This window comes from Lethenteron reissneri, chromosome 49, assembly GCF_015708825.2.
Source record: "Lethenteron reissneri isolate LAM-NWPU_2019-01 chromosome 49, ASM1570882v1, whole genome shotgun sequence".
Classification (NCBI taxonomy): Eukaryota; Metazoa; Chordata; class Hyperoartia; order Petromyzontiformes; family Petromyzontidae; genus Lethenteron; species Lethenteron reissneri.
In genome coordinates this window covers 2,113,496-2,127,518 of record NC_083827.1, presented here as the reverse complement: position 1 = coordinate 2,127,518, position 14,023 = coordinate 2,113,496, and the positions used below count along the sequence as shown (strand labels likewise).

General features: G+C 47.8%; 1 protein-coding gene across 4 annotated transcripts in view; it reads left to right on the top strand.

Annotated features, from left to right (window-relative positions):
- The first annotated feature begins 5,825 nt into the window (after positions 1–5,825).
- Positions 5,826–14,023, top strand: part of PDCD5 (programmed cell death 5) — a 483,454-nt gene continuing 475,256 nt past the window's right edge. Inside the window, exons 1-6 of one of the 4 annotated variants that reach the window (XR_009756650.1) lie at positions 5,826–6,029; positions 8,243–8,275; positions 9,048–9,091; positions 12,138–12,199; positions 12,934–13,025; positions 13,292–13,363. Coding sequence is in view for 3 of the 4 variants with exons in the window: in XM_061572132.1 (XP_061428116.1) it covers positions 5,961–6,029; positions 8,243–8,275; positions 9,048–9,091; positions 12,138–12,199; positions 12,934–13,025; positions 13,292–13,363 (372 nt within the window). In the remaining variant the exon portion in view is untranslated. The remainder of the gene's footprint in view (positions 6,030–8,242; positions 8,276–9,047; positions 9,092–12,137; positions 12,200–12,933; positions 13,026–13,291; positions 13,364–14,023) is intronic. The other 3 variants (XM_061572133.1, XM_061572132.1, XM_061572135.1) reach the window with 3 other exon arrangements.

Below are 14,023 nucleotides of genomic sequence, written 5' to 3'. Positions count from 1 at the left end.
TATTCAGCCACATTGAGACAAATATCGATTTATTTTTTTTATAAACTGTGAAGTTCCAATTGTTTTACTCTGCATTGTTGTATCACTCTCTTTGTCGCTGTGTCCACCTCCTTATGCCTGTCTCCGTCTTGCTGGCTTTGTCTTTGTCTCAAGTTTTTTCTGATCTCCCTATTCATCTCTGCCTCTCCTTTTTGTCTCCCTGTCTCTTGACTTTCACGCTCTTAGGGTGAGACTCGTTGACAGTCCCCTCACCTGTGCTCCACTCCTCACATCTCGCCTCCTGCGTTCTTCACCACAGCAATCATGGCCATGTGACTGCAGTGGCTCACGCTGATCAAAATATTTGGATTCACATTTTGTTCTTGCTACCATTTAGCTGAACGCGAATACGAAGTGATTATTCGCGGATTTATGATTCTGGCCAAGATTGCAAAAGTCTTTGAATTCAACCAACAAAGACGCTGTTTATGTTCACAAGAGCTTGCCGAGAGATTGAGCTGGCAAAAACTCGTGTCGTTTGCAAGGGAGGACGGAAGATTTTGAAACATATATTTTTTTACGCTGATCAGCGAAGCAGTACGACAGAGCAGATGATTTGGCTGCTACAAATGTCCACATTATAAGCCACTTCGTTGAGCTATCATTTGCAGTCTGAAAAATAAGCTAATAGCTCATTGGGCTTTACCTGGTAAAATAAAATAGTTTGGATGTATTTGTATCTCTTTTATTAGCGATGTGCTTGCCTTTCATATACTTTGTACTCCTATCGTGCTTTTTTGTATTGTTTTGAGTTGTAACGTTCTGACCGTGCCTACTGAACTTCTACAAAAACGAGCTTGATAGCTCATCGTATTACTCTAGTATAAAGAAATGATTCTGGAACTACACAACACGCTGGGGGCAGGATTTACTAAGAGGCTGAACGTAGGAGTGGGATGTGAGGTGGTAATTCACATGGGAATTAATCAACCCCGACATGTTCCTGGAGAGTTGTATTGTGGTCATTTTAATTCACCATTAATAGACGTGACCAACAGGTAGGAATTACCGTTGCCATTTTTGCATACTACTGGGTCCGAATGGTGCAGAAGTGGGGTCTCTACGTACTGAATGAGATTCCTAGAGGCACACTTGGCAGCAGTGAGCACTGGTGACTATACTATACTGATGAGTCCTCATAAGGACCAACCTGGTCCTTTGCTTAAGTTATTGAAGGTGATTTAAAACAAGTTTAACACGGTACAGTGCTCCAGGAACTGGTGGTTTTGGCATAATAAAGAAGGAGTTTGTATACGCAGATCACGTGTTTGTGCTGTTGAAACTAATGAGTTATATTATCTCAAGGGATTTTTTAACCTCCAATTTAAAGCAGACGACATGTAGTATTCATGGTTAAGACAGAGTGTAGGGGCAAGTGCTGTTAGCAAGCACCTATGAAAGCCGACACAGTACACGAAGGGGTGGGTGGCCAGCAACACGTCTGACTGCCTTCATCTCCCTAGTGGCGATGTTTACACACCCCACAGGCACTCATTTGAGGCTGGGTCAGCCTCGGGGAGACCCAGGACCAGTTGAGATAAGTGACTGGTATTGGCCATGAGCAGGAATCGAACTTGGGGAAACGGGTTCGTAGCGCAGCGCGCTAACTGCTGCGCGATGGTTAATGTACCCACAGTGATAACCAGGGCGGCCTTCGGGGTTCGAACCGCGAATCTCTGCAAATCTCTGCAGATCCCAATCGATCCGCCAGCATTCGCCTCGTACAGGGGTCGGCAACCGAAATAACAAAAATATGTTTTGTTCGAATTCGGGATATGTATATAAAATACCTAGATATTCAATGCACGTGATGAATACGAGGCTCGCGGTGGCCCTTAATCGATAACGTCACGAAGCCGTTCCTTTGAATAGAGCCGGCATGCGGCTCCGGAGCCGCAAGGTTGCCGACCCCTTCTTCTGCTTGTCTTACGGCTGCTGATGTAGATGCAGAGCAACAACTACAATTAAAATTCAGGTAGTCAAGCTCAGACAGCCGCGTCAGGAGTAGCGGAGTTGTGTATCGCCGTGTTGTCTCCTTCGTATTATTGTGGATCGGGGCATTGCGTTGTTATACATTCATACCTGTCAACCCCTTATCAGTGCCTACCTGATTACAGACCAATTCAGACCTTATTGGTCACCCTGTGCTCCTGTCGTAACATAGAATCGATCACGTAGCAGCATAGCGCTAGCTGCTGGCAGGGAAGGGGATTTGCAGCTAACAACAGCCCTGACTGACAGCATGGCCAGGTGATAGATAGGCCTCGGCAAGGTAAGGTAAATTACCTTATTACCGGGTAAAAGGGTAAAGGTAAAGGTTTCGACATGCCAAGGGGTAGGGTAAAGAGTAGGGTAAAGGTAGCTCTGAAGAATTACCCGGTAGGGTAAGGATAGCGCGAATAATTACCCGGTAAATACAGTACCTTGTTTACCGCTAAAAGTTCCGTGGCGCAGTGACGCAGTCCGTGGCCTCCATTTTAAAGTGATGGCGGACCACATGGAGACGGTCCACGTTCTTGAGGTCGAGGTACTAGAGGACGAGGATGCCAGCAACGGCTTTTTTGGGGTTGCTGCGAACAGCAATCGAAAGAGGCAGCGGTATGCGTTCCCGTGGGAGCACACACACGATTGGATGGAGGGTGATCCGCATGCACAGCAAGGGAAGCGGCAGTGCGTGCACTGCAGCAAGTGGTTTTCCACCCACACGAACGCGTCGGGGTGGAAAGCCCACCTCAAGAAGCACAACGTGCTCGCCCCAAGCAGCGAGGTCGGGACGTCGGCGTCGGCGAGCCGCCTAATACAGCAAACGCTGAGACGGCCAGCAATCCCGGATCGCCTCCTGGTAAAGTTTGAGAACGCGGTGGTGGATTTTGTTATCCAAGGTGCAATCTCTTTGCGAGCCGCCGGCAGCGACAAGTTCAAGACCTTGGTCAACAAATTGACGCAGGGATATGAGGGCCCATCGACTCGCACCATAATTCGCAGGATTGTCGAGCATGACGCCATCATGCTGCCCATCGTCGGGGCGTTCTTCTCCAACCTGGACGTCGCCATCTCGCTCACCATCGACGGGTGGTCGAACCGCAACCTGAAGGGATTTTGGATGGTCACGGTGCACTGGATCGACAGCAAATCTGGTACGTCAAAATCCATGCTACTGACAATCCTCGATGTGCAGTCCGGAAGGGGTGTCGGCAAGCGCATTGGGGCCGCTCTGTTTGAGCACCTCCAAAGCCTCAGGCACAATATCTCGACCAAGCTGCTCGCTGTCACCAGCGACAATGGCTCCGATGCGAACAGTGCTGTCAAGACGTTGATCGCCCTGGTCAACATGGACGCCGGATATGAGCAGTTGCGGGCTTGCCACCATATTCGATGTGCGGATCATTCCGTCCAGATCGGTGTCGTCCAAGTTCTAAAACTGATCAAGTCAACAAATGCCGAACTGCGCAAGGCGCTCTCGTTAATATAAGGTGCAGCAAGGTCGTCCGGCAGTCGTACCGCCGCGAGGCTGAGATCGCCAAGCTCGCCAGCAAGGAGCCGACGCACCAGGACTCGCCGACCAGGTGGCATTCGACGTTTGACATGGGCGACGACTCCATCAAGAAGCGTGTCCCATTGGACATTATCATGGCGCGCTTCCAGGATGTGATCGGTGTCGGTGCTTTATCTGAACTGCAGTGGGCAAACATCGAGGGCGTGACAGCATTCCTGCGAATGCCGCGCCAGGTCATGGCCTCGTTGTCGGTGGACCACAAGTCGACATTGGATCTCGTGCCGGTGACGATGGAGCACCTCGTCCGTCATTGCGATCACGGTGAAGCCGCCCTTAGAGCGATCGATGAGCCCTTGACTGCGACGGGGATGAAGGCCAAACTGGTGCGGTACCGCCACCTACTGGTTCAGGAACCCACCATTGTGGCATCCTACTTGAATCCACAGCTGCCAAAAACGACAGACCAAGACGAGCTGGCTACACTGAAGGCCACAATCCGCTCTGTCCTGCAGCATCGCTACTCGGACGTGCTCACGACCTCGCCGACGGCAGTTGCTGCCCATATGGAGGAGCGGTCGCTGTTCAGCACCCTGTTCAGCAACGTCGGCAACTCCATAGACGACGGCGATGAAGTCGATCGTTTTCTGAGCATGGGCGTCACGACCGCCAGCGCCTTCATTGACGTAATGCAGTGGTGGTTTCTCCGCAAAGAGCTGCTCCCCGCCCACTACAAGATGGCCTGCGACTACTTGGGAGCGCCGGCGACGTCAACTCCCTGTGAACGCGCGAATAGCGGAGCCGGGCGGGAGTTCACATGCGTTCGCCAGTCGCTGTCAATGAAGCTCTTCATAAAGTCCATGTGCTTGCGCTCATGGATCACGGCCGGCTGCCTGAAGGTTCCGTCTAACTGGGCCGGAGCGGCACAGGATCTTATTGCCTGTCGTCCGTCCGAGGATGATGGCAATGACGAACTTGATCAGGTTGTTGATGAGATCGCCATCGACCAACACGACTGGGACGAGGAGGTTATGGAGGACTGGTGTCGTCGACAGCCTAAACGCCCGATTCGAGAGTATTCTATATGAATAAAACGCTCTAACTATTTATCGTTATAAATCTTTTCCATGTTTTTTTAATTACCCTGTAATCGGGAAATTTGTATGGGATAAGGCAAAAGGTAAGGTAAAGGTAGGCACGTTCTTTTTTACCTTTTACCTTACCTGCTAAAGGGTAAAAGGTAGGGTAGCGCGATTGTATTGTGGTAAGGTAAAAGGTAGGGTAAAGTTTCTCTTGTTTTTTTTTACCGTTTAACTTTTACCTTACCTTGCCGAGGCCTAGTGATAGACCAGAGAGGGATCTAGGGAAAGGGTCACATCGAGAACTCGCTAGTAGGTTCCAGAAGGGGGCGTGGCTGGGGGCGAAATGTGACGTCACGTAAAAATGCGCAACTTTAAATATAGACAACACGTTCTACTTAATAATATAGACTTTTTTTATAAATGTTTCTCCTACAACATCAGAGTGCAGCGCCACATTAAATACGGACTACAATGACAATAGTTTTAAGCGATTTGAAGCGTGTTTTATTTTTGTGGGGGGGGGGGGGGGGGGCAGAGCTTCGTGACGTCATATTTGAGGGGGGTCTGACTTTTTGTGACGCCGTGTGACGAGGGGCGGGGGTAAAAATCGTCCAAAATCGCGTGACGTCATTTATGGACGGCCCCTAAACCGTACGGGTTGACAGCTGTGCACTTTGCACGGTCTCGTGCCATCGGGCTCCTCCTCAACTTGCCCGGCTTCGACACTGACCACCAATAAGAGCACGAGCTGCCTCCAAGTCACGTGGCTCGCCCCATTCACAAATCGCGTGGCAGCAACTGCTGCCCGCCCCCCGCCAGTGACGCAGCGACTGCTGCCCCCCTCACCCACCCCCACCCACCACTCCCACTGTCAGTGACGTAGCGACTGCTGCACCCCCCCACTACCCCCCACCAGTGACGCAGCGACTGCTGCCCCCTTCACCCACCCACCCCCACCCACCAGTGACGCAGCGACTGCTGCCCCCCTCACCCACCCACCACTGCCAGTGACGCAGCGACTGCTGCCCCCCTCACCCACCCCCACCCACCACTCCCACTGCCAGTGACGTAGCGACCGATGCAGCCCCCCCCACTCCCTCACCAGTGACGTAGCGACTGCTGCCCCCCATACCCACCCACCACCCCCACTGCCAGTGACGCAGCGACTGCTGCCCCCCCCCACCCACCGCCCACCCACCAGTGACGCAGCGACTCGCGCGAGGCTTATTTTCGTCACACGGTGGCGCTTTCTCATCCACCGCCTCCACCTCGTCGTCGTCGTCTCTCGCCTGCCGCTCGCACGAGTCCCTTCCTCGCCGACGAAGCAGACAGCGGCCGCGTGTGGCATGGGGGACGAGGAGCTCGAGGCGATTCGCCGCCACCGAATGTCGGAGCTGCAGGCGCAGCGCGGCGGGGTGAGAGCCGCTGCTGTTGTCGTTGTTGTTGTGTGGGTGGTGGTGGTGGTGGAGCCGCGACGCACTCCGCTAGTCGAGCTCCGTACGAGGCGATGGGGGCCTGTCGGCGTGGGGGGGGGGCAGCCTCCCCCTCCTCTCCTGTCTCCGCGCTGTTTGCGACGAGATTGTTGTGTTTCGGTGTCGGACGTGGTTGTTGGTGATAGCCACAAACACTGACAATCGCCCGCATTCATAACAATAGTCACCGGCTTATCCCACGTCCGCTATTCGACTCGTAACTGTCAATATACATACACCACCACTGACAAATAACCACAATAAAATACAACCGCCCATCGCCGCTAAAGTGGTAGGGATGTAACCACGGCACTCGTGCCAGGCTAGGTGCACCATGAGGCCAGGTGAAACGTGGAAATGTCACGAGACAGACCCAGGTGTTATTGGTTGACTGAGTGTAATAATGTACAGTACAAAGATCCCCACGTATAGCCTTAACTAGACTGTAGGGGCAAGTGCTGTTAGCGAGGGTACCTATGAAGGTGCCGGCACGGCACACGAGGGAGTGGGTGGCCAGCACCACGCCCGACCGCCTTTGTCTCCCCAGTGGCCATTTTTGTACACATCGCACCAGGTACTCATTTAAGGCCGAGTCGACTTAGGGGAGGCTCAGGACCGGTTCAGATAATCGTCACTTGTTGATGGCCGTGAGCGGTAATCGAACTCGGGTCGCCGGTTTCTTAGCGAAGCGTGCTAACCGCTACACTCCAGCACATCCCTTCATTCACTACCACTGACAACCGGCACAACAATAACAGCAGTGGACAACCCTGCATCCCCTGCTGGAGAGAGGGGGGGATCTGTAACCCCTTCACCGCAGCCGGCGAGGGAGATTGCCACGCCTGATTCTCCAACTCTTACCCTGCAAGAAGAGTTCCTCCACCACGTGCGCGCGCGCATTCGTGTCCCGTAGTGAGCTTCAGCAGTGGGTTGATCTTGTGTGTACCCTACTGCATATTTGTGTATTATGTTGCGTGTGTACGTGTCAAACTGTGTCTTGCTTAAGTGTTATTTCGACGGCCAGAAAATAAATACGGTATATGCAGGCTGGAAATATGGCGTATCCATCAGCGAAATGTAAAAGGAATGCCAGCAGGCTGTGTATGTCAACATTAGATCGCCGTTCTTTCACACATTCGGCATACAGCCATGTGTATTGTGCGTATAATGTGTATGGGTAAGAAGCAGTGGCACAGTGGTATTAAGCACTGCTCAAGGAATCGGGAAAATTGAGTTGTTTCCTGGCCACTCATGACATTAGTGACGAGTTATATCTACCAAATAAATGAAACTGAAACTAAACTAGCCCTGCCCCTACCTACCCCGTCACGAACCCGCTCTGACCAGTATTGTGATGTAAAAATTACTTCTATTTATAAGGCGTGGATATCCCTTCCTCCAGCAGTGAATTGACAAAGGGCTGAACGTTATTTTTATAGTGTGCATTTTTGCGTGACTTGGCAAAGTCAATTCCGCTTCTAAATATATTAGAAGTGTTTCAATATCATTCAATACAAACTACTTTTAAAACCTCAAATGTTGTGGAAATAAGTGAAAACATAGCCGTTGAGTCTTCTAACAGAGATGATTTCTTAATAAACTGAATTTTCAGCTAGATAATTGTATTGCGGTAAACATTGTGTTTACATAATTTGTGATCGTTACATTATGAATAAATTATCTCCTACTTGTGAAATGTATTCCCAGAGGTTGGCAGCAGTGGACACAGATCAATAAACATTGGAAACCTCTGTGAAGTACAATAGCTGTAAGTTAACTAGGGCTGGAGGCGACTGTATTTAATATAACATGTATTCACACGTAGTGAGGTGGTAGCATTATAAGTTGTATCTGCTTCGCAGGTTTACTCCAGCTAATGTGTTGACATTTTATGCCACTCGTAAACTTACATTTGTTTTTAAATCGTGTTATATTATCGTCTTCTACCGGCTCTGCTCCATCACCTGTCAGCAAATTTTGGCCCCTCAACCGGTCTCACAGAGCACCGAGCCTGGCACGGATGCTGTGTGAACGCCACTCGGCAGTAAATATCAGCTGTAGTATTTGCGCGTGTAGTTTGTGATATGCACCTTCATGGCAGTATGTGTGCAAGAGCATTCACGTGGTCGTGCGTGCGTGTGCGTGCGTGCGTGCAGCAGGTGGCGTGGGGTGATTATGGTGGCCCTCGCGTACGTCGCATGCCAGTGTGAATTTTAACAGCTTGATTTTGAATTACGAAAAAATATTAATTTGCAATGTCAAACATTGGCTATTTGAAGAATTGTGCTTCCTTGCATGCTGTCAGCCCACTCGTTTGGTGTGGCAACTGAAATGGGATGTTCATTGGCAGCTCACCACGTGAGCCGTCAATGTAATCTCAAAGTCGCTGGATTTAAATTTGCGCTGTCAAACTTGGTCATTTTGCTTTTTCTCAATTGCTATAAGTTTTAAGTCCGCCAAGGGTAAATGAGCATGAAGTAAGGAGAAGCGCAGTACTTAATCGTGTTCCGTGAAGAATGACTCGTGTTCTGTGAAACCTGGCCATGCCAGTAATGCAGCACAGGCATTTTTTCAGCAATGATTAAGCACTCAGGAGGTAGGGTTTCCCAATTCCAACTCTTCCAAGCAGGAAGCCACTTCCACAAGGAAGCCGTACTGGGATATCTCTCCTCTTACTCGGTTTGCCTTAATTGGGCTCTTTAATTATTGGGTATTTCCATTGAATTTATTCCAATTGAATCTTAAATGCATCTAGCATGCGGGGAACAGAATATCTACAATTCTTGTCATCTGATGAATCATAAATAAATTTACTGGCATTAATGTATATTAATTCGCCGAATAATCACTACTTTATTAAAGCTGTAGTGCAGATGGTGTTCACTGGTGATGTTTTTATACAGCTTTAATGTGGGGTAATTGGAGGCTGACGGGGAGCTCCTGTTTGTGTTCGTCCGGTAGGCGGGTGGCACGGACCAGGAAGCCCAGCGGGAGGCAGCCCAGAGGTGAGTGTGTGTTTGCACATGCCGCACTCTGCCCATCGTGCGCGTTGCCTGCGCATGATGGATTCTCAAGTCTCATCTCGCTGCGTGACTCGGTAGCCCAGTGCTCGGGCATGAGAACCTTACGTTCACTATGGGGACCTCATTTGCCAGTAAAAATATGATAATTGGTTCTTTACCCTTCTATCTGGCAACAAAACTGACACCTTTTTGCAAGGAGTCATGTTTGCATAGACCGCAATACCTGCAGTCATAAATACAAACAAAAGACATAACTCTGATAATGTGCACTGTTCTTGAAGTTGATTGGTCCACACCCGAGACAGCTTTCCTTCGAGCCTAGTCTCATATGGGTTGGACCAGATGACGCCAAAAGGCGCACAACTCAAGGACAATGCACCATCAGAGTATGAGAGCTCGGGGCAAGCATCTACACTATGGGGACCTCATTTGCCAGTAAAAATATGATAATTGGTTCTTTACCCTTCTATCTGGCAACAAAACTGACACCTTTTTGCAAGGAGTCATGTTTGCATAGACCGCAATACCTGCAGTCATAAATACAAACAAAAGACATAACTCTGATAATGTGCACTGTCCTTGAAGTTGATTGGTCCACACCCGAGACAGCTTTCCTTCGAGCCTAGTCTCATATGGGTTGGACCAGATGACGCCAAAAGGTGCACAACTCAAGGACAATGCACCATCAGAGTATGAGAGCTCGGGGCAAGCATCTACACTATGGGGACCTCATTTGCCAGTAAAAATATGATAATTGGTTCTTTACCCTTCTATCTGGCAACAAAATTGACACCTTTTTGCAAGGAGTCATGTTTGCATAGACCGCAATACCTGCAGTCATAAATACAAACAAAAGACATAACTATGATAATGTGCACTGTCCTTGAAGTTGATTGGTCCACACCCGAGACAGCTTTCCTTCGAGCCTAGTCTCATATGGGTTGGACCAGATGACGCCAAAAGGCGCACAACTCAAGAACAATGCACCATCAGAGTATGAGAGCTCGGGGCAAGCATCTACACTATGGGGACCTGTAGATGCTTGCCCCGAGCTCTCATACTCTGATGGTGCATTGTCCTTGAGTTGTGCGCCTTTTGGCGTCATCTGGTCCAACCCATATGAGACTAGGCTCGAAGTAAAGCTGTCTCGGGTGTGGACCAATCAACTTCAAGGACAGTGCACATTATCAGAGTTATGTCTTTTGTTTGTATTTATGACTGCAGGTATTGCGGTCTATGCAAACATGACTCCTTGCAAAAAGGTGTCAGTTTTGTTGCCAGATAGAAGGGTAAAGAACCAATTATCATATTTTTACTGGCAAATGAGGTCCCCATAGTGTAGATGCTTGCCCCGAGCTCTCATACTCTGATGGTGCATTGTCCTTGAGTTGTGCGCCTTTTGGCGTCATCTGGTCCAACCCATATGAGACTAGGCTCGAAGGAAAGCTGTCTCGGGTGTGGACCAATCAACTTCAAGGACAGTGCACATTATCAGAGTTATGTCTTTTGTTTGTATTTATGACTGCAGGTATTGCGGTCTATGCAAACATGACTCCTTGCAAAAAGGTGTCAGTTTTGTTGCCAGATAGAAGGGTAAAGAACCAATTATCATATTTTTACTGGCAAATGAGGTCCCCATAGTGTAGATGCTTGCCCCGAGCTCTCATACTCTGATGGTGCATTGTCCTTGAGTTGTGCGCCTTTTGGCGTCATCTGGTCCAACCCATATGAGACTAGGCTCGAAGGAAAGCTGTCTCGGGTGTGGACCAATCAACTTCAAGGACAGTGCATATTATCAGAGTTATGTCTTTTGTTTGTATTTATGACTGCAGGTATTGCGGTCTATGCAAACATGACTCCTTGCAAAAAGGTGTCAGTTTTGTTGCCAGATAGAAGGGTAAAGAACCAATTATCATATTTTTACTGGCAAATGAGGTCCCCATAGTGTAGATGCTTGCCCCGAGCTCTCATACTCTGATGGTGCATTGTCCTTGAGTTGTGCGCCTTTTGGCGTCATCTGGTCCAACCCATATGAGACTAGGCTCGAAGGAAAGCTGTCTCGGGTGTGGACCAATCAACTTCAAGGACAGTGCACATTATCAGAGTTATGTCTTTTGTTTGTATTTATGACTGCAGGTATTGCGGTCTATGCAAACATGACTCCTTGCAAAAAGGTGTCAGTTTTGTTGCCAGATAGAAGGGTAAAGAACCAATTATCAAGCTTACGTTCAGTTTACACACGAGGCAGCAACGCTTCTCCCGCAGGGACTGGTAATTTGTGAGGATAACGGACAGTGGGTCCCATCAGGTGGAAGGTGGATATTGAGGACCCTAATCTTCATGTGTAGGAGTTGGCCATTGTATGCCAGTGTCGTCAAATTGTATTATTATCTGCAACTCATTTGGGAATATTGTCCCTATGACACAAATGGGGCTGTTAATGGTGAAGGACTTTAATAAATACATTTTATAAAATTAACTTCAGTTTAGATCATATCTGGCTAATAGTTATTCATGGTGCCTGTCTTTGCGTTATATCGCAGTGTGGGGCATTACTGGATCATTGGCTGAGTGTTCTGAAAGGGTGGCATGTGGACTTGACAATTGCAACAAATTTCCAGAGTGAAAACATAATATGGTAAAGCTCTTACTTATTCAGGATTGTCTAATCCATCAATCCCATTATATGTGGAGAGCAGAAGGTCTGCAGTGTCTCTAGTCTGAAGATTCACAAATACTTTGTATAATTAATGAGCATTGAGGTGGGGTTATACAGCATTAATGGCTATTTTAATGACACTTGCGAACTTTTTTTTACGGGTATTACCTCCAAAGTAATGCTGTACTCAGTTTCGTAAAATGATTGCCTATAGTGATGGCAATGACAATAATAACTACAGTGATGATGCAGGCAGTGATAAGGTGGCTGCATTGGTTATTGTTGGAACATGGCCCACTGTATTGCTGAGCATTATTTTGATTGCACATTGTCGATGGTGGTGGTGTTGCTGTGTCTTGACGGTCGCAGGGACACTGAAATGCGAAACAGCATTCTGGCCCAGGTGCTGGACCAGTCTGCTCGTGCCCGGCGTAAGTCTTCTCTTCCCTTGCACCACTGGGTGGTCGTATTTGCCCACATGCGTACACCTATAACCTTAAGTGCCATTTGTTGTATCATTTTAGTTGCTTTGATATCAAATAGCTCTTGGCACAGGTAATGCTGCAGTCATCCCAAAACGATGATAACGTGTTAGCTCTTACATACCGACCGGCTCCCTACTGAGAGGAATCTGCAGTAGGGGCTTTTATCAGTTAAGGTGGTGACGTGGCCCATTGGTACCGTGCTCACTGCTTGGTTGCAGCAGTTTGCGGTTTGAATTCACGAGGATGCCCTGGTTATTACTGCGGGTGTAGTAACATTAAAATATGCGCCGCCTGTCTCACAGTGGACGTTAAAGATCATATGACATAATTTTAAACGAGTAGGCCATTGCCTGCTGCCGTCATTGTCAAAATTTGACGTATTTTATGAGCCATCGATTACTCAATTGAGATTGCTCAATTGAGATTACACGTAACAACATTGCCCCCTACTGTAAAACGACTAAGAGCCTGTGAAATGCAGTGCTTTAATGTTAGCCTTGTGCTCTATAGCGAGAATACCGGATGTACTGAATATTTAGTGACTTGTGCAATTGTAACTTGCAACCTAGGTAAAGTGTGGTTACAAACCAACAAGATAATGTGTTCTCTTACCAAACGTATTGCAGCTTTACTGCTGTGATATTCAAGTGGTGCTGTCTGTCTGTCTGCACTGCCCACAGTGAGTAACCTGGCCCTGGTGAAGCCAGACAAAGCCAAGTCGGTGGAGAATTACCTCATTCAGCTGGCGAGATATGGCCAGCTCCCTGGAAAGGTACAGTGCTACTGCGTCCTCATACCTGTGCAGGGCTCCCTTAACGGGAGGTGTGAGCACTATTAACAGTGACTATAGGTTTGAAGTTTTCGTGACTGCAGGGATCCATACTCTTTGGTTCTTTCGGTAAAGTCACGTAGGTATAAAATAAAATAAATTATGAAATAGCAAAACATTTTCTCGCTGTGGTTTTCCCACCTGATGATGATTGCTTGTGTTGCGATCGAAACGTTGTGGAGTGGCGTCAATGTCCGCTGTGTTTTCAGGTGGATGATAAAGGCCTCATCGAGATCCTAGAAAAAGTGAGCCAGCAGACAGAAAAGAAGATGACTGTCAAGGTAATAAAAACTCATCACTTGCATTAGTAACACTATGGCCTTAAAAGGAAAAGACATTTATACCAGGTGACGTTTCAGGAAATGGCCCTTGTTCATTTTCAAGCTCATTGCCTTACCTCTGCCATTGCCAATTGTCGTGTGCTAACCTTCCGCATGCATGTTAAACGTATTTGTCATGTGGAGGGATAGAGGAAGGCGGTGTATTGTTTGGTTATTTATTTCGATAAATAAGGATATGCAAGGCCAATACTGGACATCTGTGGACATCTGTGAAAAAAAGCTGTATAGCTCATTGCTTTCCTCCAGATAAATAGATATTCTTATTCAATCTACAAAAGTTTGTAGTAATTACCATGTTGATTTTTTTATTTATTCAAAATTAATAGCGATGTCGAAGAAGCGCAAGGACTCTTTCTTAGCATTCGTTATGCACTGCAGCAATTCAATCTTGCACCACAACAATGTCAACTGCAATTGCCCCGACTAACATCATCTTCATATGGTGACAATGGTTTAAGATAGCTTAACTCTCCTAATGACTCAGTTGAGCAAATTAAATCCATTGTTGTCTTGTTTAAACAAAATTTACAGAACAAAAATGCTCCTGCAAAGATTCATCATCTGATTTGGTTTTTATTTTCCCACAAAAGCCCCCTCGTA